Consider the following 27,452-nt stretch of genomic DNA (forward strand, 5'->3'; position numbering starts at 1 on the left):
AATTAATTTGATGAAAAAAATTAATAAAGCATTTCACTGTACATTATGCACACAGAGGACTGAATTACTGCCAGAATGTTTAATGACAGAACTAGGGCTGATGGTTTTAAACTAAGAAGAAAGGCTTAGATAAGACACCAGGAAGGCGTTCTACACTATAAGGGCAGTAAGGCGCTGGCACAGCTGCCCAGAGAGCTGTATGCCCCGTCCCTGGAGGTGTTCACAGCCAGGCTGGACAGAGCCCTGGGCAGCTTCAGCTGGTGAAAGGCACCCTGCCCGTGCCATGGGGCTGGAACTAGATTAACTTTAAGGTCACTTCCAGCTTCAACCATTCTGTAATTCTACGAATGCAAAAAAGAAACGATTGTACCTGATTTGCTGTCTATGTACAGTTTTTCTTTCCTGAGGAATACCACTTTCCAGGCATTCTTTAGATTGTAAATGTGGTAGTTACCAGTTCTCTCTGCAGGAGATAAACACCCTTTTATTTGTATTTGTATGGAATCCCATCTTCTAACAGACATGCCAGCCTTTCATTGGCACAATCTAGTTTCATCCCATCTTCCTCTTAATTCACTAACCTTGTATAAGAAACTCCAACGTTCTAATCAGAAGTCTAATAGAGCCTAAGCTTGCAGGATATACTTGGTTTTATGGATTATATTTGAGGATGTAAAAGGGTTGGAGAAAAAAAGATTGATATTTAGAAATCTATTAGCAGTAGTGGAAGTGACATTTAAGCTTGTCTGTGGGAAACGCTATACTGGAAATGCTCGCTTGTAGTTAAAACAGCTGTACATTAAGAATTTGTTCTTATTCAAGCCTTTGGTCTCGTAACTGGAAATATCCACAGAGACAAGCCAGACAGGTACCTGCACCATTACCTCAGTTACTTAAAATTTAGGACACTGTTTCTGTATGCAATCCGCTGGCGCTCTTAAAGCAATTCAAAGACCCAGTGAGGCACCTGCCAGGCTCCGCTCTCAGAGGTTCTCAGATTGCCCCTGTGGAATGAGCTGTCTTCCACAATCTACACAGAGAGCCTGTGGGGCATATGATGGCTGAAATTACCCTCCTTTATGGGTATTATAATCAGACAGGATATTACCCACAACCCTTTTTCCTTTGTAAACTGATATCCTGCATAATTATCTCATTTGATATTTCTTCTACCTTCTGTGTTATTGTTTGCAGGCCTATTCTTTTCCATTTATCTAAATTTAATCTGCATTTGCCTTTTACTAGCCCTAAAACAGCACAGCACCTCTCAATACAAGGATTTTTGCCAACTGCTTTCCTCCAATCTTATCAGTATCTGACATTTAAAATATTTCTCATTCGTGATGCTCACTATGTGCCTTCTATATATTATAAAGAAAGGTCTCCAAGACAATTTCCTAGTCAAAGAATTACCCTGCTATATCATCTCTCACCCTTTGCAACTTCAACATCTTGATTTATTCATAAGTAATTTATTTTAAAGAGATTATCTTCTGCATTTTGCAAAAGTACTACAAGTTCTAGCTCATTTATCAAGTTCAACTTCATTTGTTCAGTTTAGACTCAAAATCACTCACCTCTAAAAATCTTCACAAATTTAGATCTACTCAGCCTATAAATTGTTAAAAGCAATTTGCTTTCTCTATCCCCTTTAGCTTTATCTTGGCTGTTCTTATGATACCTTTAACCAATGAACTACTAAGAAATGCTTCAAGATGACCTAAAAGAGTTTGCACAAATACCTTTACCTTTATCATTTCATTCAATTTGAACTAATTTTAATATGGTATGGTTTTTATGATTTTATATAGAAGTCATTTTTTGTATGTACTCTTGATTATTATCTGTTCTACTCCCTTTATTTCATTTGCCTGCAGTACCTACAAAAGCCTCTGGTTTCATGCAGAAAAAAGAAGACAAAAAACAGATTTCCAAAATGAGAACAGCTTAATCAATGACAAATATGACATGAAAAGAAGTTTTGAAGGAAATAATAAAGATCCACAGATTTAGGGCAGTGCTTTCTCTGAGAAGACAGTATATACAACAATTATCCTAAATTGCCTAAAACTCTGGGAAGCCTGAGCACATTTGTTATACTGTTTAAGTATTGTATTGTAGTCAAAAGAAAATGCAAATGCACTGATGGAAACCAAGCATAAGCTTGTCTGCATCAAAAGAAAAACAGTCTCTGCTTCACCTCAAGCACAGGACCTGGTCCCATAAAGAGGCGTTAGCAAAGTATACTCAGTTACTCACAGGAAAGTCTATACTCTTTGTATGGAGAAGCACATACAAAACAGGCTTCACAAATCATAACACCGTAACAGCTGCAGCAATGCATTCAAGATTTTAAAAGCATCATGGACAAATCATCCCTCTCCTGCAAGACGATTTTTGTGGAACATAAGAAAGCAAAACAAAAAACACTGCCAGCCTCAAATCACTTGTATTGGAGCCAGAATATTCTCAGACATACAAGCCTGCAAAAGAAAAACATGAGCAAGATGATGTGGGCTACAACAAAATATGACTTGCACCACAACACAATAAATTTGGCAGCTTTACACTGACTTGTTCTGTTGTTCCACCATGATAAGTACAGGGGGGGAGGGGGAAGAGCTGTAAGGGGAGAGAAACAATGCAATGCAGATGAGAAATATCTGCAAGGTCTGTGCTTCTGTGCTCACTGCTAAAAGGAACCTCTCATTCTGAGAATCTTTCCCCGCAGTTTTTAGTTGGTAGTGAGCAATAACTTCGAGTTTCAGAGACCGAGCTTAACCCTTCTGTTTCACAGTCTCTTCAATATGGAGCTATTTGCATATTAACATACGTAATTCTAATAATGACACAAGCTGCATGTCCCAATGTTTACATTATCATTGTTTATTTCCATACCACTGCTGTAAGCTGCTGTAAGCACAATCTGCACTTTGAAAATCTGATTTTCTGTATGACTGTACTTCTCTGAACAGCATCCTGTACATGGTCAGTTGAGTATTGTAAAACATAAAATAATCCAGAGAAGTAAGAAAGTAAATGAATTTAGTGTGAAGGAATGCTGGGAAGAAAAAAAAAAAAAAAACAACTGAAAAAACAGAAAATCATGAAAACTAAGGTGTGATGACACATATTAGCTACTTCTGGTTTCAAATCTCATTATTTATCAATTGAAACAAAACCAGAAAGTTCAAACAGACCATCCTTAATGTGCTAAAGAATAGCTGGTTGGTTAATTTCACACATACAGTGACAGAAGTATTTCAACCAAAATCAGTGATGAAGTCATGCTGATTCTCCAGTATCATCTCCATGTCTTCCAGCGTGCCTCAGCATAGCTTCCAGGAGGATCTGTTCCATGATCTTTCCTGGCACTGACTGACAGGTCAGTAGTTCCCAAGGTCATCCTTTTTACTTTCCTTAAAAATGGGTGTGATGCTGCCTTTTTTCCAGCCAACAGCAACTTCATCTGATTGGGACTACTTTTCAAATATCATTGAGAGTGGCTTGGCAACCACATCACCTAATTCCTCAGGACTCTGGGATGTGTTGCATTGCGACCCATAGACTTGTGAATGTTCAGGTTCCTCTGGAGGTCACAAGCCTGATCTTCACTTACAGTAAAAGGAATGTTGTTTCCCCAGTCCTGTCCTACCAAATCATACATTTGAGGACTGTGTGGTGAGCAGCTATCAGAGAAGACCGAGGCAAAAATGCTGTTAAGTACCTCAGCCTTTTCCTTGTCTGTTGTCTCCAGCTTGCCCGTATCACTCATTAGGGGAGGCATGCCCTCCTGAACTTTCCTTTTCTGTTCGAGGTACCTGTGGAAGTCATTCTTGTTCTTCATGTCATCCCATACCAAGTTTAGTTCTGGGCCTTGGCTTTCTCAACCCCATCCCTACACAGCCTAGCAGCTTCCTTATACTCTTCCCACGCTACCTGTCTCTGTTTCCACTGCCTGTGCATTTTCCTCTTGCTCTTCAGTTTGACCAGTTTGTTCCTGGTTTGGCCATGCTGGTCTCTTGCCTTCATTTCCTGACTTGCTACACCTGGGGATGGAGAGCTCTTGCGTGCAAAGGAAAGCTTCCTTAAAGATTTGCCAGATCTGCTCTGCCCTTATCCACGAGGACAGTTTCCCAGGGTGTTTTGCTGACTAACTCTGAAGAGCTGGAAGTTAGCTTTCCTAATGTTTAGCTTCCTCTTCTAACCTGTTACTCTGAACCTTTGCAATTCACGTAGTCAGTTTTGTTGATTTTCTTCTTCGCTCTCTTTAAATTTGAATAAATGACTCAGAATAATCTATAACGTCTTACATTTTATAGACATCCCTGAGAACACTAGTGTTTCTCAGTTTGTTACTCACAGATGCTTAGTTTAAGCCAACAATGGCATATTTATTCTCAATATATACCATACTCTCCATTAAAAAAAAATCCATACTGTCCCATTACCTGAAACCTACTGCAAAATGACTTAAAAGGAAAAAAAACAACAACAAACCACTCTTCTAAATAAATATTTCAGTGGCAAAAAGTGTTTTCTGAAAGAGGGTTCACATTTTTGGAAGGTCTTAATGGAAAGAAAGATGTTTTCCCATATTTTTGGTGTTATGAGGAAATCAGTCATTTACCAAAGTAAACATTAAACAGGAAATAAGTAAATAAATAAAATATACTGAGAGTGGAGTATTGAAAGTGTTGTATAATGCAGTAAGGTTGCAGCCATGGGAAAAGATAGGGAGGAAGAACTAACTGGTACACTGAATGTTAATATTACTGACTGAAATTAAGCCGTATTCAATCAGCAACAGCAGAGGCTCTGAAGCATCCAACTGTACGATTTCCTGATGAACACAATATATGATGCAGTTTTATATATCTTTGAGAACCAGCTGTATTTCAGAGTGCTGACTGCCTTTACTGTACAATGGCAGAAACCAGATAAATTCAGGTTAGATAGGACTTCCACCAACCCATCTAGTCCAAACTCCTGCTCGAGGCAAGGGTCAATTCAAGGATGAGCCAGGCTGCTCAAGGCCTTTTCCAGTTAAATTCTGAAAATCTCCACCTCACAATCTCTCTAGGCAACCTGCTACTGCTGCGCCCAAACAACCTCACTCTGACACTGTTTCCCACACATCCGACTGGGATTTTTCCTCTTCCGCTTCACTGTGCAGATCTGAGATGTCTGTTCATCTGATTTTTTTCTGAAACCTCACTTGAAGTGATAGAAGACAGCAATTCAACCACCCCATTGTCTCCTCTTGTTCAGACCAATCAGACCCACTTTCTTTAACCTTTCCAAATACAGCCGATGACTGACCCTTCCTCACAACCCCTGCCTCTTGCACTGACACCAGAGTAGCGTTCAGTTGTGATCTTAAAAATGCTTTATGTGACAGCTAGGCTGTAGCTAACACAACCCAGGCTATGGTTGGCCTTGAACTTTGTTTGCCACCAGGACCCTAGGGCCCTTTCCTGCAAAGCTGCTGCATGGAAAGGCCAGGGAGATCTTTGTCCAATAGCAAAACCAGCATCTTGCTTCTCTTAAATTTCATGAGCTTCCTTTGTCAGCACTTGTTTTTCTAAGCTCTTAGAGAAATGAGGCATTATCATACTAATTTTCTATCACTAGGAAAGAAATCATAAGAAATAGAGGGCTTTAAAATTTGCAGTACGTTGAATTCTTACAATACTCATTAAAAGCACTTTTTTTTTCTTAAACAGTTAATATAGAAGTAAATAGAAAGCTTAAAAATATATAATCTACAATCAATGACTTTTTATTTTAACCTGTCCAGAAGGCTTAATTTATCCTATGCTTAGCAAGAAAAAACTTGGATTGCTTTTCTAAAAAAACGACTACAAGCTGATGTAACAAAAGATGTCCAAAAAAACAACAACTTGACAGTCCAAAACAAAGCATCAGTTATTCTATCTTACTGGCAGTAACAACAGAAAACTGCAGAGGTAATCTTAATTCTGTGAACTTCTTTGGAACACTCCAGACTTCAGAAAGAACAAATTTGTTAACTGAATTCATGGGCATAATCATGAGAAAAAACAAAACAGGGACTATCTGATCCAGGAGAACACAGTGAATTTGTAAAATTATAGCCCGTTAACATTTTGTTCTTACCGACAGCAACTGTGGCAGCATACAAAATCACCGCTTCATTTTCACAATGCTCATGCACATTTCCTAGTTGGTATTCTTTCTCTGTTTACATCACCAGTTCCTAAGCCTACTGTTTCAACATTTTCTGACTTTCAATTAGTTCAGTGAACTCTCTTCTCCAGCACCTCCCTCATCTTCACAGGCTACCAGCTGAGCACTTAGGGCAGTTTGCTACTTTCTAGGAGTTTTTCTTGCTGCTGACACTAGTCCAGAATTTTGTTGACGAATATATTCACATCATTGCTTAAGAGACCAGGTCAAACAAATGCACCTTGAACTAGAAAAGAAGACAGTGAGATGCATTATCACTCCAAGTTCTGTGGGGATCACTTCAAATGCCAGCCTGCCCTTCTCGAAACTCTATTGCTGCAGAGAATTAACTTGCATTTCTAAGGACAGAAAACACAGCCCAAAATCCTGTGCCAGATAACTTTTCGTATACCCCACACCGTATCCCACACCAGTCTTATGAGGAGTGGCTGAGGGAACAGGGATTTTTTGACTGAAGAAGAGGAGATTCAGGGGAGACGTTATCGCTCTCTGCAACTACCTAAAGGAAAGTTGTGGTGAGGTGGGACTCGGCCTCTTCTCCTACATAACTAGCAATAGGACTAGAGGGAATGGCCTCAAGTTGCACCAAGGGAGGGTCAGGTTGGATGTCAGAAAAAACTCCCAAAGAATGGTCAGACACTGGAAAGGGCTGTCCAGGAAGTGGTGGAGTCACTGTCCGGGAGGTGTTCTGTTCAGATGTTGTACTGAGGGACATGGTTTAGTGGGAAATACTGGTGACAGGAGGACAGTTGGACTGCATGATCTGGGAGGTCTTTTCCAACCTTGGTTATTCTACGATTCTATGAGAGTACCTTGCAGATAAAAACTAAGATGTTGAATTTGACATAGCCCTTTTTAAAAATCTGTGCAGAGGAGAGGATTGAGTGGAAAAGGAGAACAGGTTCAGGCACAAGAAGGCATGATCTCAACAATTTAGGAAATCCCATGAGGAGACTGCACATCATCTTCTTCTACCAATAAACATGAGGAACAAAGCTTAAATTCTCACTCTGAGAAATTCACTTCAGATTTCCTAATGATCAGTCCTACTTTTTAAGTGTTTGTGTTCCCATTTATAGACTTCTGCGTAACACACAAATATAGGTTGTTCCTGAGAAAGAAACAAAATAAAGAAGAAAGAATTCCTTACTTGGCTTCTCAACTTGCAACAATGCCATCTCCAGTGATGTCTACAGTGAGTTTCCTTTCCATCAAGAGGATGTGAAAAAAAAACTGTTGTAGTGTCCTACAAAACCCCATAAAATATTAGAGCCACCAGTTCTGTTTGGATACTATTAACAGTAATAAATATGTATTAATATTCATTATATTTATTAATATTTAAGCCTATCCTAAAGACATAGTTTGAACGCAAGTAGAATATAGCACAGTCTTATCATAGCTTTGTGTATTTTAATTCAGAGTGACTCTGTTTAATGAAACGTAGCAACTCAGATTATCAGTTTTATCTTCCTCTTTCAGAGCCATCGAATCATATAAGTGTTATACTCCTTAACACTGCCTATTCCTAGTGGAAGCTGAAACAAAATCCTGTGGTTCTCAAAACTATTCCTCAGTTTTCAGAATAAAATAATTTCTGTCAGGCAAAACCCTGCTGATCTTTTACTATTACTTCGCTATAGTTTAAAAAATCATTTTCTCCCATCAATATTCCCCTCATTGCCCATGATAATTCTGCCAGCATATCTGGAGATGAAACAATCTTTCTTTTACATTGTATCTCGATAAGGTAAGCAAAGAACTTACCACTATTTTGCTTTATTTTACATGCCTTTGCTCAATCCAGTAACTGCCACTTAGAGATTGAAATAATTTGTCTTCAGTGTAATCAACCAGAACCATCCCCTGACTGGTAAAACTCACGCTTCCTTTTCCTCAGGAATGTATCTCTCCTGAGGTTCTATGGCTGGCTGTCTCTGCCTTTTTCATGGTTGCACCCAATCCATTTCTCTTAAAAACAACCGTTGTTTTTTTTCTGAGATACATCACTTTTAAATAAGGAAGCTTCAAAAGATGCCAGATGTGCTTGTTTCTGTGCCTGCACATTTAAGCTTTTGTTATGTCCTATTTTATAACCTACAGCCAAAGCTCAGTCAGTCCTTCCTGTGCTGATTCTCTTTCATCCTTTTCCTGCACTATTCCTTCAAACTGTCATTGGAAGTGCATAAATCCTTAATCACAGTAAAATCATTAATAAAACTATTAACATTAACTAAGCATCTTCTCAAGACTGGTCCTGGAGCAGCTCCACCAGCACTACACTGCCAACCCAACAGACCACCATGCCCCAGGAACCCCCTAATCGCTGAGAACAATGGTTAAACTGCATTGACAACTCATTTTCTGGATAATGCCATCGAAAGAACTGCAAAGACATTACCAAGTAAGCCGCTATTTGCTTCATGCTGAAGGCGTGATATCCCTACGTTTTACTCAGTTGCATTTCTTTTCACATAAAATTAGCCAACAGGACAAGAAATAGAAAGAGGAGATCAGCAGCAGAAGCAACACTCAGTTTATGTCTTCACTAGCTGTACTCACGAAAGAATCTCTGTTAATATTTAGGAAAGTCCAACAAGTAGAGCTTTGTGTAACTGGAGCACCAGTATGCAGTTTCTGGCTGTCAGCAGGCACAGAAAGAAATGTATTGCGTGTATTTTGCAGAAAGACCATACACAGTGCACTGCTGCTGGGACATAAGTCAGAATAGCAACTGAGTGGATGGAGAAAGTTGGACCAACCCTGCTCTTAAACTGTGAAGACTCTGAAGAGCTGTGTTCATACAATGAGCTTCATGACTTTACTTTCTGATCAGATGAGAGAGCAGCTTTGGGATCACCAATTGGTAGTAGGTGTCATTATCATCCAGGAAGAAAGATACGCCAGCTTCAGAGAATAAGCTACCAGCTTCTTCTAACTTAAGTAGTGCTCTACAAAAAGCATCTCTTTCACCAATTCATGTTTTTGCACTCTCTTTTTCAAAAACACTGCTTTCGTAAATTGTGGTCCTTCCCTTCAGTAATCACCTGCAGAGGTTTATCTTGCTGAAGGAATCACAAGTCTGTGGTCCAGCCTGCTTCTTAGACATGATTTCATCCCCTATGTCTTGACAAGGGCCAACTGGCCAACTTTCAAGAGTTTCAGCTCTTGAAAACATTGCAATAAATTCTCTGATAAGCTGACTGCATTTCTAAAGTAAAAGTGGGTAGATTTGTACCTGGAGGGTCTACTGGTTTAGATTTGATCAGTGAAATTAATCTGGGGCAATTACCCACTGCTGGGCCTCTGCCTGGTAGCACTCTGCTCTGCTTCCTCATGTTCTAAGTTAAAAGCGTATTTGCTGAGGGAAAATAACACAGTTGGGCAAATAATAGCTTAGAATCAAAGTGCAGTCCTGCAGTGTGGGCGGTAAGTTTAGCAACCTCAGCAATCAGCAATACTGTTCTCAGGTTTAATAAAATCACAGGAAATGGCTACAGAGCTGCAGATCAGAGTACAGAGCTCGATTTTTGCTCGACAGAAAGACTGCTTTAACCACAGCAGCAAATTCCTCATAAGCAAACTTTAAACTTTCAGGAATTTTCCACTGTACTTAGAGCATAGAAACAAAATAGTAAGAACACTATTTCCAAAGTACTCTTGTAATCCTTAAATATATTCTATTAAATAGAACAATTCTATTTTGAACAAAGTAGTATTTATTATGCAACTTTTTAATAACTACTCTTAAAATACTAAAAATAAAAGGGCAGTAATTAATCTTTATTTAAATGGTAATTAAATGTGTTAAGAACGCAACATGAAACTAGTCATTAGTGCTACAGTAAAGGCTGTCAGAAGCTTCATTACTGATTAATAATGGAGAACACAATGTACTGAACAGCTTCCCCTCATCCTAGAAGCTACTAGGAACTGATCTGCAAAAACTTTCAATCCTAATAAATTGATGAAACAATATCATGGAATTTATAATTACAGGTTAGAGCATAACTAAGCTTTTGTTTTGACAAATCTCTATTTCAAAAGCAACAGATCATGTATGCAATGAAGACTTCTCATTCTGGAAACAGGTTTAAAACACTTTGCTGTTATGAATGCTATGAAATTAGTAACTTCGATTAAACACAACATTTGCATGATATATTTTCTTGCTTAACTTCATTCTTACCAAAAGAATACCAACAATCACTAACGAAAATAGATTTAACAAAGTCTGCCAGCCAATTCCAACTAATGTCAAGACTTTATTTTACTGATCAAGACAGTCGCACCTACAGAAACCTTCATAAAATCTGTTTTTCTAAGAGATATTTAATAAACATAACCAATTATGATCCAAAGAAAGGTGGAAATCATGAATGCACACATATACAACAGCAAATACCAAGATAGCTACTTAAATGGTGTAAGATTAAAAAAAGTAAGCAAATGTATTGTGAAACTGTTCTTTAACATGTTTGAACCAATGCTATATTTAAGCAGTAAATTAAAATACTTTAATTTAGAAACAAAAAACAATTCTAAGAACTACCCTACATGAAATAAATTCCTTCAACACGTCATTAAAGACCAGTCCTGTGGAAATAAAGTGAGACTTCATTGCTAAGGCGTATTTGACTTTCAAATCACTAATTCATCACCTGCTAACCGGAATAGCCATCATTTTTATGAGCTACTGAGCATACCGAAACTCACTGTTAGTCCAGAACAAGAGTGATCACAAACTTCCTGCAGTAACTCAAAGATTCTGCATCCTGAATTCTGTTCAAAGCGGCAACACGCAAAACCTTTAACATCTACGAACAGGCACAGAATATTAAACTACTGGAGAAGAAAAATTCAACACAGATCCCTCTAGCCAGGAAAACACTTTTTTTTCCATTCCTTCTAATCTAACCACTACCAGATACAGAGTTCAAAAACTTCAGGAGCAAATGCTTCTCTTTCCTTTTGTATAATGAAGCACAGAGATCAAATCTATCAAGTGCTACCACTGACATCACTGAAAGCAAGACAGAAGGAGGAAGATAGGTAATTTCAGTTAATCTTACCAGTTCATCTATGTCTCAGAAACATGATAAATATTAATATGTATAAATATTAATGAATTACTGCATATGAGGAAGAAAGACATAGAATAATAATCTTGAGCAGAGACATCAGTATTGCAGAACCTTTTCTCAGATTTGCCATCCACAGTCTTCATCATCAAAGACATTGCACAATTATCATCCTGTATGGTTCGGGAAAATCAATACTTGTTTGCTATTGCAAATGTACACTTTGAAAAGGAGCTTTTCTCTGCAGTTTTTTAAATGTACGTGAATTGAAACAGGAGTTTATGAGGACGAACGTGGCAGCTTATATGTTTATTATGAATATTTCAAAGACCTGATAACATTCCTATTCATCCTACTGAAAGCACACTAAAAATGCATTAGAAGTAACGCTGTAAAATAATGGCTCACTTTGAGTAATAAATCTTCACTGACAGAGGAATGTAGTGGTTTGGGGCATTCCTTAATGCACATGTTTGGCAAGTAATGCTATATCTTAAAAGAAGACCTCAACTGTTGGGATCTTTGCAAGTGGGTCAATTATGTAACAAGAGAGACCAATTTATCACATGTCTAAACTAAAAAGGCTACCAAGATTCTGCCTTATATATGTTCCATGATAAAGTTTGGTTCACAGTTCTTTTAACTGATGAGATCATTAGCAGCAGTGTATGAAAGACTGCTGGAGGAACAACAAAAGAAACCTGTGCCAACAGTTCCAGAAGATCATGGTATACCTTCAGAATACATACATTTCCTTTAGCAGTACCAGTTCTTAATGTGAATCATTACTCCCCGCTACTGGTGCTGAAGATCTCTAAGAAGTTGCATCGATTCCTTTGCTGTCAGGCAGCTGACATTTTCTAGAATCTCCAAGGATTCAGATAGGAGTCTCAATTTAAAAAGTTTATTGTTCTTGTTAACTGTACATCATTTCCTAATTGAGAACCATGGAAGAGATTACTCTGAGACAAATGAGCTTGCTACTTCAAGATTATCTTTATCTCCACAAAAGAAACAAAGCAGTGGTGTGCAAATATATGCCCATATATACACCTATAGCTCCAGAAATAAGCATTATTTTTGAGAGAGTACAGCCATGTGGAGTTAGCTCATTTAAATATGCCTATATAGAATCTACACTCATTTAGCGGATAATAAGGTTTGTTTTCCCTAGGTGGTAACTGAAAGTTATTTCGAATATCCAGATTGCCTATTCTGTGGCAAATTTAACATTTAAAATGAGAACACAGCAGCAATATAAACTAGAAGGTCTAATATTAGCGTATTCAAATTAAATTTACATCAGATATTTATCAAGCACTGTACCACATATACACTATGAACAGCAAATATTAAGGAAAACATTACTGCACTTATATCTTGAACACTGAGCCAATCCCTACCATCATAGGAGGCAAGAGTAAAAATGCAGAAGGATATAACAAGTGTAAAGAGTGTTCACTGGAGATACTGAATGGCTTGGATACATGGAGCAATTAAATAGATTAACTCTTTGTAGCTTGGCATATGCAAGATTGGTATTATATGAAAGTGGATTAAAGTTGTGAATAGAGAATGACTGCTCACCCTCTCCTGATGTAAGGGTGAAAAAAAAAAATCAAATTATTAGGCAATGGGTTTAAAAGAAATAAAATAATACCACGACTCATGGTGACAGTAAGGCTTTGTATGTTGGAAACTTAGTGGATAAACACTAAGGAATGTTCAGAAGGGAAGGTCCAAAGAACCTGCACAAACATGCAGCTGCAACTTGCAGCAGAGAAGCCTGTGAATGCAAAGAGCAGGAAATTGAATGCATACTTTGCATTTGTTCTGTTTTTGCACTCAGTCCTACAGTTTGATCCTGTCCTGTGCATGACATCACTCATTTTTCAGGATGAAAATTTTCCATTGCTGTCTGGCTGTGCAGGCTCTGCCTCCTCTCCTCAGGCTAGCAATCAGATGTGCATAGTAACCAGAAATGAAATGCAGCCAAATCTTGGAGAACACCTACCATCAGTCATTCAAGGCAAGGTTAAGCTCCCTGATTATCCCTGGGAAAGGAAGCTGAGGGAACTGTCTCTTGAAAGACAGCACTGTGTAGAGCCAGCTCTAATGCTCAGTAAAAACAAAATAATCATTAGGCCCCTTAGGCCCCTTCACACTCCTTAAATATAGAAATAAAGGATCTTATCAGTGGTACCAAGACCACAAAAACGACATGGAACATAATGGCAGCCCTCCACACTGATGACAAAAATGACATCTCAATGGAGGAGAGGTATTGTTTATAGAGGTGTAATTTACTAAAACAGATCATCCTCAATCCTAAAGACAATAAGGAGATTAGAGTTAGTCTTGCAGACCATGTAAGTTCAGAATTCCAGGGTATCATTCTGTATTTCATATATATGGTTTAGTGCCTGTGGTAACAATGGTAATGGGAGGATGGTTGGACTAGATGATCTTGAAGGTCCTTTCCAACCTTGTGAATCTATAATTCTATGATTCTTTATATGTCTGTGCATTTTATTTATTTACACAAAGCATTTCAGGAGGCACGATTATGAATTGTTATCACCAAAAATATACAAGCTTGTTTGAGATGAAATTTCTTGTAATGCAAGGTGTTGTGCCAGAAACATCTTAAATAGTTTAATTATTAACCAAGCTGAACAATATATATATATATATATATATATATATATGTTGGTACTGGGAAGATGAAAAGCAAGTATCTGTTCTTTTGAAGCCATTTGAAAACAGTACAAAGGTTCTAGGTAGAAAAAGCAAGTATTTGCTAGGTACAGTTGGGAGGACTGTTCTTTAGTAATGTAATTAGGGATGGCACAGCAACACATTTGAGTTTTAGAAATTAAGTTTCATTTTGACGTAAAACAAGAGCAAGGCTTTTAAAATCAAGAGAAAGAAGAAAATGAACACCCTGAGGATCAGTGTTGCCAAGAGTCCAGGATATGTAATAATTACAAGTATTATTCAGAACATTTCAGCATTCCAAAACAAACACTGCATTTCCACATCCCATTGTAAAGAATGACGTTCTTATGTCTAGCTCTCTTTGTCCTAAGTAAAATCCCAACGACACTCACCAAAAATCAATCCATTATTTTTGTAAGACATTTTTGTTTGCAGGTGATATGACGATAACTAATTAGCAACTGATAATTAGGAATGTTAAACTACTATAGTTCAACTAAAATAAAAGAAACTGATATAAAAGACAAATGATTTTCCAGCAATTTATGATCTTTTTATAACAAATTCAGTAACTCTGGGAAAACAATCTGTGCTTTTTACTTCAGTATTTCTCTTGTCAAGGTTTACCTGAAGAATTACAGAGTTCTAAAAATGGCTTTGTTTTGAAATGTCACTGATAAGGTAACCTAAAAAAAGAGAACATTTTGGTTCTGATAATTAAACCAGAATTAAAATTAATCAAAAGACTCCAGGCAAAAGTAAACTTCTTTGAAAAGTATGCAAGTGTAACTAGAAACAAACCCAGAATATTGTGAATAACAACAAAAAAATGCACTATTTTCAATTAGTTTTGCTGGAATTGTATTGATACACTTAAAGTTCTCTAAATCGAGACTTGAAGCATACAGAACAAAGTATACAGAAGTGAACTAGCTTAAAAAGCCTCTCTGCCCTACTAGTTAGTCCTACCTTAATCTGTGCAAAAGGTCTGTCAAAGTTTCCAACGTAAAGTAGACCAACATTCTGGGTGAGAAGCCTAAAAGAAAAGGAAAAAATATTTTAAGATATCACTTTATATCCATAAGCTTTTCTCATCTCCAACAGTTGTTACTGAACTCTAGCAAAGGGCCCAGGCTTGTTGCAATGGCAAGAGCTACCTTTGCAAACACGATTACACAATCCTATGTGAACCAGTACAGAAACGAAAGATGTGCCGTGCATTGTACCATGTGCACTGATTGGTAGCTTGCTTTTTCTTGTCCAAAAAACCCTTGATCAGAATAATTTAATAGACCCCTTTGTGATGAATGTCACTCAATAAGACACAAAAATGGCATGTGTCCCCCATTTCTATTTATTAGACACCTCAGATACAACAACAGAGTCAGACTAATAAACACGCACCCGGAGCAGCAGGCTTAAGAATCAACCAGATCAGGACAAATAAAAGCATTCACAGTGATACGAAAGCACCAACACAAGAAGAGAAATAATAGAGAATCTCTGTTATATTGTGTAATGGCTTCCTAAATAGAAAGTGTCAGACCTAGCTTGTGCTGATTATTCTCTTCAACTCTTTAGGGTCATTATGGGCACTCCCAAGATTCGGAGGAATGGCAGGATAAGTTGACTCAAAGAAATGTTGGTGCTAACTGAACAAGTTAGCCTGATTTCTGCAGATATTGGGCAAGTCAGAGTTGTTACTACACCAGCTCCAAATACCCAAAGGAAGCAACTTTAAAGAACAGGGAAAAAAGACCACTGCTGTAGGAAGGCAGTCAGCTAAAGTTGTATGAGGGAGTGTGCTGGTCAGTCTGGGCAATCGCTAAACATTCCCCTTGCTAAAGAAAGGCAAAGAACTCATCCCCTTCAGGTAAGAGGCTCCAGAAGCATTATGCTGATGTAGACACACCTGTAGGGAAAATTCTTTGACTGCAGAACACTGAAACAATTTTTAGTTTGATTAAAAGGGACATTCAGAGCCCATCGTATTCGTCAGTAGTCCTAAGTTTTTATATAGTGCTTGCTATTAAACTTTTTTTTTGTTTTCTTTGATTTTATATTCTGTTCCCTTTAATAAGACTTCACACAGTCTAAATTCTCTCCCTCCCCCTACCTAGAGATTGTCAGTAATTAAATAAGGGAGTGTGCATTGTGTTGGTAAAGCGTGACTTCAAACGCATCTCTTTCTTAGAAAATTTATGTTTTAAGTATACATATGATGCATATATATACACACACACACCTTTAATTCACAGTGAATTACATGCTTTTTCTATATATACTCTGGCTGTCTTTTCCAACCAATTTCTCACCATCTCCAGCTCTATTTTTAGAAACAAAAGAAAACAGAAACTTTGATAGCAGCAAGTAATTGTTTTGACCTTCAATACACAACAAATGCCTCGTAGTATGATTTTGTAATTCTCTTCAGTTCTGATGGCAACGTAGATAACCTTAAACTGGCTCACTAACAGTGAGAATTATTGGAACTCAGCAAAATGGCAAAGTCAAAACATTCAAGTATTTACAACCATAAGTAAGAAGTGGTGTCAAGTTACGTATCATCATTAAAATTCTCTTGTAATTAGATTATGTATACAGAAATGTCCCAGCTCTTGATAGAAATACTCAAAGAAATGAAAGAGTAGAAAGGAACAGAGCAAAACCAGTCACAGTACAAACAGGTAAGCAGTTTTCTCACTTTGTTCATCAGCACGCCTGGCTCAGGCTGGCAGAGCTTTACTGATCTGCAGTATTGAAACAAAGTCAGGATGAATATGTCAAATTCACTTTTACCCACAATAAATTAAATTCATTTGGAACACAGGTCTCTGGAGTTGAAAAAGTCTGTGTATTGATCAAACCTCCTAGGAGTATAAAGCAAATTCAGAAAATATTTAAAGCTTTTCTAAATTAAAAGAAACATACGGGAAGTAATTAGTAGAAAAGGTTAAAAGAGAATCCATGAAAAGAATTCACAGTATGTAACCATGTTAGAGAGAGGCAGCTTAAAGCACCTTAAAAAGAACTGCATATAATTTTTGTCAAGCAAAAGAATTAAAAAAGAATTTAAAAAAAAAATTGCCAGCTGCATTTCTAATAAGGGACCTAAAAAAAAAAAAAAAAGATGGACAGTTGATTATTCTCACTTGGCCAGTCTTCATGATCCTTGCTTTATCAGAAAGGATTATTACAAAGCTGAGTCTTGAGGATAGCTTTATTTGTAAGTAATGAACATCGAAGGAACCTTAAGACTGGTCTTTCCTGAAGACAGCATTGCTGTCTATGCTACTTAATTTGCTGCCCATATTGTACATTCAAAGCTCTCACAGTTGAAATGAGCATCCCAATATGGTCATAATTTCACATCCTGAAATATTCTGGGCTCCTCCTCTCCCCCCCAAACAGCTTGAGCAATTAAAAAAAAAAAAAAAAAAATCTCAATTTCATGACTAGTAAAAACTCTTTTACTTCAGAGTCATTCTGGCCAGCACAATCTCCTTATTTCAGGGACTGAACTCACACAGCAGCCTGCAGAGGCAGCTGGGCTGCAACAAGAGTCGCTGCTGAAGCTCTGGACAAGCCAAACTACGGCAGGAGTGCAGGAGTGCTCTCTACACCTCAGCTGCCTCCAGTGGAGGAATTAAAGAAACCGTGTGCCAGCGAGGAGATCAGTGAGGCAGGAGAGCGTGTGCCCTCATCTCTCCCATCACACTGAAAATACTTCTAAATCACTTAAAATTAACATTATACCATGAAACTTCAACATGTGCAAATTGATATGGATATTCTCTCTTAATGCTCTCAACTAATGACCATGGTAAGTTAGGCAACATTTACCTTTGAAGACTTTCAACAGTGGTCAGGGTTAGTAATAAGCACTTGCATGTTTTCTCATGACAACGTCTTCTTAAAATTGAAATAGTTTGTGTCTTACCTAACCTTTCACATTTGCACAGTTCTGTTCTCCACACCCCACTGGCAGTACTCAAGCCTTGCCAGCAGCTGACAGCATTGACTGAAATCAACACCAACCTATGAAATAGTGGTGATGGTTTCACAGTGCGATTGTCATGTTTGAATTTCATATTCAAATAATTACCTTAAAATTATGAGAAACAATCATAAAAAATGCAAATGCCTACAGGCATTTCACATATAAGTACTTACAGTTTAAAATACGTAGCGATATTCAAAGTTGTCTAAACTAATCGTATTTGTTTATAGATTGCAACATATTTTATTTGTAGCATATTTCATTCAATTCATTATCAATATGATTTCTCTTTTTTTTTTCTTTCCCGTAAGTAATAAAAAAAAACAGAATAAAGGTAGGAAATAACACTCTAAGGAGCAGTAGTTCTTTAGGACAAGCTGTCCATGCATAAAACTACAATCCCCATACTCTTTCCCATACACCAAATTGAGCAACCATCTCCCTAGACATGCCTATCAAGGCTGTAGCATTATGTTTCATAAAAACATTGTAACAAAAAATTATTAGGACCAATCATTTCTGATTTTTGGTGATGTAATATCAAAGTCATAAAGACCTTCCATGTACCAAGAAAACACTGCCAAATGCCTTCTTTTCTACATTCAACATCCTAGATTTGGCCTTTTCTATGATCAAAAGAGTAGCCACTTTCAAAATCTCAGCTGCAGGAGCCAGTCTGCAATGGATGGTGACTGCAGGAGTCAAGCACAGAAATACAAAAAAGAGGTGGCACTAGAAGGGGGGTAAAATGCAAATAAATATGGGACAAGATTAAGGAGGAGAGAAAACTTGGAATAAGGAAAAGTAAGGCAGCAGGGAATCTGGCAAACGACTAATAATGAGAGATACAAGAACACGACAAGACAGCCCTCTGGACTGGAAACTACTGGAAGAGAGGAGAAAGCTAGGTGGGTTATGGCTATGAGAGCACAGGAACTGAGTGACCACAGAGCTCACCCTCCTGAGAACAACTGACCTTGTTCTGGGAGCTGGGACAGTCCCATGCCCTCATCCCCTTCACACCTCCCACTGCCTTTGGCCATGGCAATCCTTGGGCCTTTAGCAAGGAACTTAATCAGGATAGCTCATTTCAATGAAACCTGACTGCATTCACTTCTCTGCATGTCTGTTCTGATAACTCACCAATAACTGTCAGATAGCATGAAGTGGCTGCTTCAAGATATTCTCAGCAAAGACTCAGGCACATCTCACTGCCGTACAAATGCTTCAGCCACCAAGTAGTGCTGCACAAAGGCAGAAGGTTGGCATGAAATAGACCCCGCATCCTGTTGGCAGCGTGGCTTTGAGGACATGACTTGAGCAGGAGGAGAACCCTCAGGGCCGCCTGTTGTACTGCAAGGCTGCTCTGACCACCTAACGGGGCCACACAACACGTCCATCTGAATACATCTGACCAGTTCATACATGAACCACCAGTGAGATTCCCTCTGGACTACGCAGTGTGGAAGGCTTCCGCACAGGAGCACGCACAGAGGTAGGGGAGCAAGGGGAACCAGGAGCCGCTGCCTCTCACAGCAGCGAGTTACGGCAGGCGAGCTGAACGCGGTAACTTGCTCCTGTGCGAGGCAGCAGCTCCTGTGCTTGCAAGATCATTGTGTTATGCAGGAATGCAGTGCTGAGATGTGCGGTCCCAGCCAGCAGCACACAGGTCAGACAGTGTGGGAGTGAGAAGCAGGGCGTGAAAAACGCAACATGTGCAGTAGAGGGGCTGAGGAGATGTAAGGGAAGTGGCATCAGAAAGATGGGGAGTGCTGCGGGAGAACAGTGAAAAATGAGCAGGCTTGAGACATTTGGTTTTTCCAAGATGAAAAGCTGCGTGAAACAGGCAGCAGGAAGCATGCAGAGCCGCCTCCAGCCATGCTTCAGTTATTCACTATCCCTCTGAAAGAAAAAATGCAACTTCTTCCTTATATTTCAAAAATAATTCTCATCAAAATCCACGAACTTAGAGCAATTTATCAAATGGTATCTTGTAGCATCTCTGTTTGGCAATTCTCAAATTCAGCTTCATGGACATCGTGGTTGATGAATAGTTCATTATTTCACATAAGTCACTAGATTCAGTTTCTCTGGTTTTGCTCTTGACTGTTGCTTGCTCTTTTTACTAGCTCTTGCAATCATCAAAAAGCCTGACTTCAGATGAGCAATGGTCTTATGCATTCTATTCTTTTCTCTCTCTTGTTAAGCTTGTTAAGTGCTACAGCGTACCAGCAAAGCTCTGTTGGATCTAACATGGCTTTCTTATACTGTACAATCAGACAACTATTTGAGAGTATCCAAGACTGCAGAAACTTCTGAAACTCAGCTACATGCTACACATATTTGTTTGCACTTCCAGTGCTGGTGTAGCTGGAATTCACTGCTGTCATCGAGGGACCAGGGGCAGCATCTATAGGTGTGACCTGATCTGCTCCTGGAAAGAAGTCTCTTCAGGCCAGAGAGGGCATTTTCTGGTTGATGAGAATGGCAGAACGATACCTCAAACACTTCTGGGATCTGCAAGGAAGAGACTTCACCCTAGCAGATATGATTAACAGGAATATCGACTCCACTGATGAGACAACAGGGTTAAGATGCACGCACTAATTCCATTTTGCAGCCAGAAGCAGTACCAAGTGGCTAAATGTGCCTGGCGGTCTGACCCAACAACTTCATCCTGCACATGCTGCCAAAAGACATTTACAGTCTTCACAGAGTTCACTGGTAAAAAGATTTCAGTCCAGACAAGATGTGTATCAAGCGTGCATTAGGTGTGAAGCAAAACCAAATGAAAAACCAATCCTGACAGCAGTGCTGCTGACCCTTGTGCACATCCATAACTTTATTGCTATGATCCTCTCTGCATATGCATTAGTGAATGATTAAGGCTGGAACGGGGAAAAAAAAAAAACTGCTTAAAATATAAATTGGACAGTCAAATACAATTTTAGGAAAATCACCGTGGCTGCTTTCTCACGCTGAAACTCCACATTTAAAATAACTATATAATGGAAGGTTAATATTAGTTATTATCCAAAAGACTTCACATTTCATTTTAAAGTAGGCCTTCTCCATCATGAGAAAAAAAAAATAAAAATCCATCGCAATGCTCTGTGTCTGCTTTTAACTACATACAAAAATCTTTCTTGATGCATTTTCACATTTCAGGCAGGAATAACTGTTGTAAGATAAAATTAAAAATGCCCTGAGAACAGAAGGAACATCACTACAAGTTCAATAAATGCATTTTCAAACATTATTTGAATGACTTTGACATATATCTTTGAAGATAAAGGTAACTTTTACGTAAGTTTACAAATTTTGGTATTCCTTTATACAAAGAAAGAACATCATTACTGCATACTGTGAAAAAAGCATAAATAAAGCATAACAGCACAGCAGAAAGGATGCCATATTCACACAGTCCTGCTAATGTCTTATTAATAAATATTCCGTATTTATCCTGCGTTCACTTGAACTGTGAGGGAAAATACTACACTGTGATGCAGTACTTTAACCATGGAAAGAGAAGCAGTTTTTTAAACAGTTTAGTAAACTGTAATTTGTATTCTATTAAGGCAGTACTGCGAGTATAGTTTGCTTCTTCCTTAGGACAAACATTCCCCATTGCTTTTCAACTCTTGGAGTAATACACTGAAGGAATTGCAAGAAAAAATAATCAGAAAAGCATCCATGATTCTGTGGTTGATACTGCATAGAATTAACTTCATTCAACTTAACTTAGAAAATAACAATAGCATAGGAAAGTATAACACTAGATTTTTTAAAATATGGAAGTGCATATAAAGGGATCCAATAAAAATCTAAAAAGGCCAGTATCGGTGCATGCACAAGCTTGTGAATTTCAACTGAGATGCATATATGATTAGCAAACAATGTGCATCGAAAAGTAGAAAATGCCATTGAGAGTATGAAGTACACATACTGAGAGTTCATTTAAGCAGTAATGTATCTCACATGCAGAGTACTGACAATGGAAAAGCAGGGGCTTGACATACAAGACAGAAGAGCTTTTGCCAGCACTCTACAGTGCATTTATGAAATCCCTTTTTTAGGTAATGGAAGTATTCTGACACAATCTTCTTTTACTCATCACTTATGCACGAAGAGGAAAATTTTGACGGACAAGTATAAGCCATTTCAATGTAATCCTCCTGGGAAATAGCAGACAAATAGATTGTATATTCAATTTAGGACATTTTCCCTCAAATCAGAGTGCATACCAAAAAAAAACAACCACCAATGAGGCGACTAGAGAAGACACTAAACACAGCTACTTACATAGTAAAGGTGCACAATAATTGTGCTTGGACTCAGAGAAGAAAAAGGTTGGGAAGGGATGCATGTGTTAAAAAAAAATAAAATACGGAGATTGTAAATAATTTTACAATGTTAAATTCATCTCTGCAAGAAAACCCCCAAGGAAATTGAAGCACAATCTTTTCACTGCACAATTTCAAAACTTGCAGAATATCCCAAGACAAGCTAATGGTGACAGCAATTAACATAATACCAAAGCAATATTCATAGGGAAAAAAATGCAGAGGGTAGCTCAACTCGGAAATGAATTCAACACCCTCAGCTTTCCCACTATGGTATTCCAACAGTGTAGGCTACCAGTTGTATTAATACCCATGCTGCTTTCTGAACTAAATGCAACTTAGGCAAAAAATATCAATGTTACATGTTTATAGCCCTTCATAGGAAGAGCTCCTATGCTTATCACTTGAAAGGCTTCAAGGAATTACATCAATACCTACAGTAAATCACTGTCTGTCATTGGCTATTGATGGCAGTAATCTAGGAAGTGACTGAACCCTGAAAGGCATACTGCCATGAACAACCTCACCACTGCTATGTACCAAACCCAATAAAAATGACATTTACAGGGCCTGAAACGGTAGAACAGTGACCTCATATTTGAGGTAATGGTCTGTAAGTTATCCTGTTATCATGATCAAAAAGAATAAACTGAACAATATCAAGCTTTACATTGATTTAGGAGACTTTAATAAGCATTACTCTTTCTTGATTTTTTTTTTAAACTTTTATTTGGTTTGGGGGTGAGATTGTATTTGAATGCTTTGCTAGACATGGGGAGAATAAAACCGTAACATCTGACATTTCCAAAAGCCCTTCTTTTTGCTTGCTGCACTTATGCCTACTGTTGGTTATATTTTAATGCTTGTCCAAGCTTTGCCTTGCGAGCAAATCACATAAAAAAGCATTTTGATAACTTATCCATAAAAAGTAGAAAAGACAAGTAAATAGAAACAAAAAGTACCCATTAAATAATCATGCCCATTCCTCCACCATTATTCCCTGTAGTATAATGAGCAATTTGGCCACGCTGGCCATAAATTATCTGAAAAATGAGGCTGCTTGCCTTTTCCTTTGGGAGGTTATTACATAGTCTGAGGGATTTCACTAATAGAATCTATTTCTGATGGTAAACCTCAATTTTTCTTTCTGAATATTATGCCTCTCATCTCACTGAAATGTAGGACAGAGTTAGGAACCATTCCCAACTCGCTGAAAGACTTCCTGTGCAGTGTAGCAGCTCTGCCCACACTGATCCACATCTTGCACAGGAGCAGACACGCATCAGCAGTGGATCACGCTGGAGCAGTGCTTTCAGTACTTTCTAGTACATACTTTCTAGTCTATTCCATAGCGCTCTTTCATCCTGGCCATATTTCAACAGAGATCACAACACTACCTGATTCAACACAGCTTGGTTAAAAACTGGCACGGCAGTGCTAAATTCTGCAATAGGAAATTTCAATATATAAGATGCCTAATTAGATATTCCAAAGTCAAAATAAAGACATCTCAAGTGTCTCAGGAGCTACTTAAGAATAATAGACTTCTAATAAAAACTAGAAGAAATAATGGAGATAAAGGTGATAAAATCTCAAGCATATCCAAGTACAAATCCTGTAAAAAATGTGAGATTCACTTGATCATGTGAAAATAGGAGGAGCAACTAAGGAAGAAAGAGACACTGCTGAAAAGCTGCTGATTTGTTTTTCCCACAGAAAAACAAACAAAAACACCACCAAGTCAGGGATGCTACAGTTTTTAAGTTACCAAAATGCCTGCAGAAATAGAGGTACTAAAAAAAATGCTTTGAGGATGATTCAATAATCAAGGTGAAATAAACCACCAAACCCAGATGCAATTTATCCAAGCTTTCCGACATTTCTTGATATGAAGGGCCTGAATCACTAGTAACAAACAAGCAAAGAAACCAACATCAATCTAGCATCTAAATGGGCTAATTTCTGCAGCCTTCTTGGAGTTGTGCCCTTTAGCTCAGCTTTGTTCAGCATGCCCACCTTGGCCATGTGTGACTGCACTACTGATAAGGTTGCACATCCCCTGCCCTCACACTGTGGCTGCATCTGCTTCTCTTTTGATCATCTTAATGAAAGAGTGCTTAAAAAGGAGTGGGGGACAGGAGAGACACCACACTGGCGTAATCGATTCTGACAGCCAAAAGGCTTCTGTTACAGTCTCTCACAGTAATTTACTATTAAAAATAAAAAATAAAACTAGGCAGTAAGTACTCTTATATGGAAAAAGGCTACTTACTATTACGGATCAAACCTTGATTAAGAGACTGGAGAGGCAGAATAAATGGTCAGTTTTCATCTCAGCAAAGGCCAAGTAACTATTCAATTTGCGTAACAGACTGTTTAATATATTTATTAGAAATGTGAAAAAGTCATGAACAGAGAAAGTCTGCTGATGAAGCAAGTCATGGAGCAAAGGCAGGCAACTTTAGCTAAACTGCAAAGTTCATCACTTTGAGAGGAAGCTGATGCCGTATTTACAATCACCCACATAATCTTAATATTACTCTCCTTTGCAGTGAAAAATATGTGCTCCTGCACATACGAATTACTGAATTAAATCAATTCCTTAGGATTAATTAAGGAATGTATCATAACATATATAAACCTGGCAACTAGAATTCTCTTCTCTCTCTCTCCAACATTCTGAGGCCCAATGAACTTTTTTCTATGCAAGGTTTTGACATTCCTTTATCCTTGGCCTTTCTGTTTGTCACTGAAAAACAAAAACAAAAAGCCACAGAACAAACTTACACTAAATCAACGCAGCAGAGCTGGAAATGCAAATATGCAGCCATTTTAACACAAGATGTTACTGCTGAAAGGCCGTATTTTGGCAGGAAAGCTATAATGGGCCGATCTCATCCAGGCGTAAGCTCTTCCACTCTGCCCTTCACCTGTCAGGGCAATTGCTACAGAAGTTTCCTGATTTTTCCAATCCAGGTGTGGCACAACCTCGTGGCAGTCCCAGACACTGGCAGCTAATGGTTCTGAGGGAGACAACCAGGTCTTTCTGCACATCAGCCACATTTAGAGAGAACTCCTCCAAAATAAAGAAAAATGATGCCTTGGTGTGAAAAAGTAGCAAGAACAGAACATGTACATGCGTAACAAAAAATATCTGGAAGATCATTTTCTTAAAAAAAAAAAAAGCTTAAAAAAAAATTGGTAAAGAATATAAAATTCACTTGGCTACCTGGATCACAGATATGACTATTATGAGAATTCCAACCTCCCTATTGAAGATGCTGTGGTAAAGGCATCACAAAACAGCAGTCTTAGCCATAAGAACACATATTACCAGACCACTTTAAGCAATTTCTTTTTCTTCCTGTTTCCCCACACCACTTTAATGACTTATTCAGAATACTTTATTAATTAATCATGCACAACCACAAAATGATTGAATTGCAGTACCATTTAGGTACCAGCCCATGTGAGACCATACAGATCGCAGACACGAAGTGTAGCACACGAAGGACAAAGAACTCCTTGTTTGGAATGGGTGTGACACACACACAGCTCCCATCCAGCAGTGTGGAGAAAACCCCATCTGTTACAAACAAACCTACCACCCAAAGTGAGGCAGGAAGGCTGTCATGAACTCTGCTGGCTGCTTCCCTCTCGTTTCTGAAACCGCACGGACGGTATAAGACTGAGCTGCTCCATTCATTATAAATCAAGTTCCACGGCATACTCACTGTATGAGTTTTTTATGAACTCCTTGTCTTTCACAGAAATTCTTCAGATAATAAGAATACTTCATTCTGCATTCCCCAGTATGAAGAAACACAGCTGAAGTGTTTTCCTTGCAGTGACAAAAGGGTCAGAGTTTTCTCCTGCTCAAATACTGCTATTCTTACCTGTAAGGCTGCTTTCTCAACAAGGGAAACCTCTGCTCTGCTATCAGGGTGCTCTGAAGTGTCAAGTCTCTTCCTGTCCTCTCTCTCCTCTTTGCTTTTCTTCCTTTACTTCTGACTTTTAACAGTCAGCATGCTGCTCTCCTAACTCTCTGCCCCTTGGTTTTGTTTTGCCTTTTAAGATGCCTATCTCCCTCCAGGATATTTTGTGCTCTAATTCCCCTTTCTCCAAACTTTAGCACCCCTTCTCCTAAGGTTCCCAAATTTATAGGGTAGCATACTCTCCATGGAGCCCCCAGACAAGAAATGGGAACACACTGGGTAATGCATTGGTAAGAGGGCATCTTGGGCTGTGCTGAGAAACAGAAAGGCTACCAGCCATCAGAATAGGAACAAGAACCCTTCAGTGGTACCTCTGCTCCACAAACAGCATTTGCCTCACTGCAACAGCTCCCAAGCTGAGAATGCTGTTCCAGTCTCTCTTCAGCCCTCCACAGAATTATAGACCGGGGCAGCAAAGCTACTAACAGCCCAATGTCACCCCAGTGTCCCAGCACCTGGGGCTCCCATCACATCAGAGCTTCCCTCTGCCACCCTCAGAAATCTGACCTAGACAGGTCCACCCGCTTGCTTAGGCCAAGGGAGAGGACCAGGAAGCAGCACAGCCTTTTCCTTGCAGCTCAATCTTACCTGTAAGTGAGTGCCGCATAAGAAGTGGAGACAAACAGCCTTACTGGGTCATCTCCAAAATCCTCCTCCCACTACATGCATTGTAATTTTATATTCCTAAATGAAGTCACAAACAACCAACTCAAATCAGTAAAAAACCCCGCCTTTTAGGTAAGGTGGAAATCAAAAAACAAGCACAAACATTACTAAAGATTATCTGCAGCAAACAAAGATGAAGAAAGAAAGAAGATACAGTCAAAGCAAAAGAAAGCAAACATGTAACAGGCACATGCTTCCACAGATTTTTTGGTCCAACATAACCATTTCCTAAGCATTTTGTGTGCAGTCAGTAGTCCTAATCCCTCTTTTTCAATGCCAATTTTTTAGAATTAGAACAATTAACTTGATTTGTGATAAGCTCTCCACAGTGTCAAAGAAACTGGGGCCTGGGTGACAAGCACCCTGCAGAAACGTATCCCTCTTAGAAAAGGCAAGAAAAAAATAATTGAATCCTTCATAA

The 27,452-nt window shown here is 38.6% G+C and overlaps 1 protein-coding gene across 2 annotated transcripts in view; it reads right to left on the reverse strand.

Annotated features, from left to right (window-relative positions):
* RNGTT (RNA guanylyltransferase and 5'-phosphatase) overlaps positions 1-27,452 on the reverse strand; it is a 189,581-nt gene that overhangs the window by 20,960 nt on the left and 141,169 nt on the right. For both annotated transcript variants that reach the window (XM_042824336.1, XM_042824328.1), the window contains one exon: positions 14,997-15,063. In XM_042824336.1, coding sequence (XP_042680270.1) covers positions 14,997-15,063 — 67 coding nt within the window. The remainder of the gene's footprint in view (positions 1-14,996; positions 15,064-27,452) is intronic.

This window comes from Centrocercus urophasianus, unplaced genomic scaffold (genome assembly GCF_019232065.1).
Source record: "Centrocercus urophasianus isolate 14NV4802_14NV808 unplaced genomic scaffold, USGS_Curo_1.0 seq_10, whole genome shotgun sequence".
NCBI lineage: Eukaryota > Metazoa > Chordata > Aves > Galliformes > Phasianidae > Centrocercus > Centrocercus urophasianus.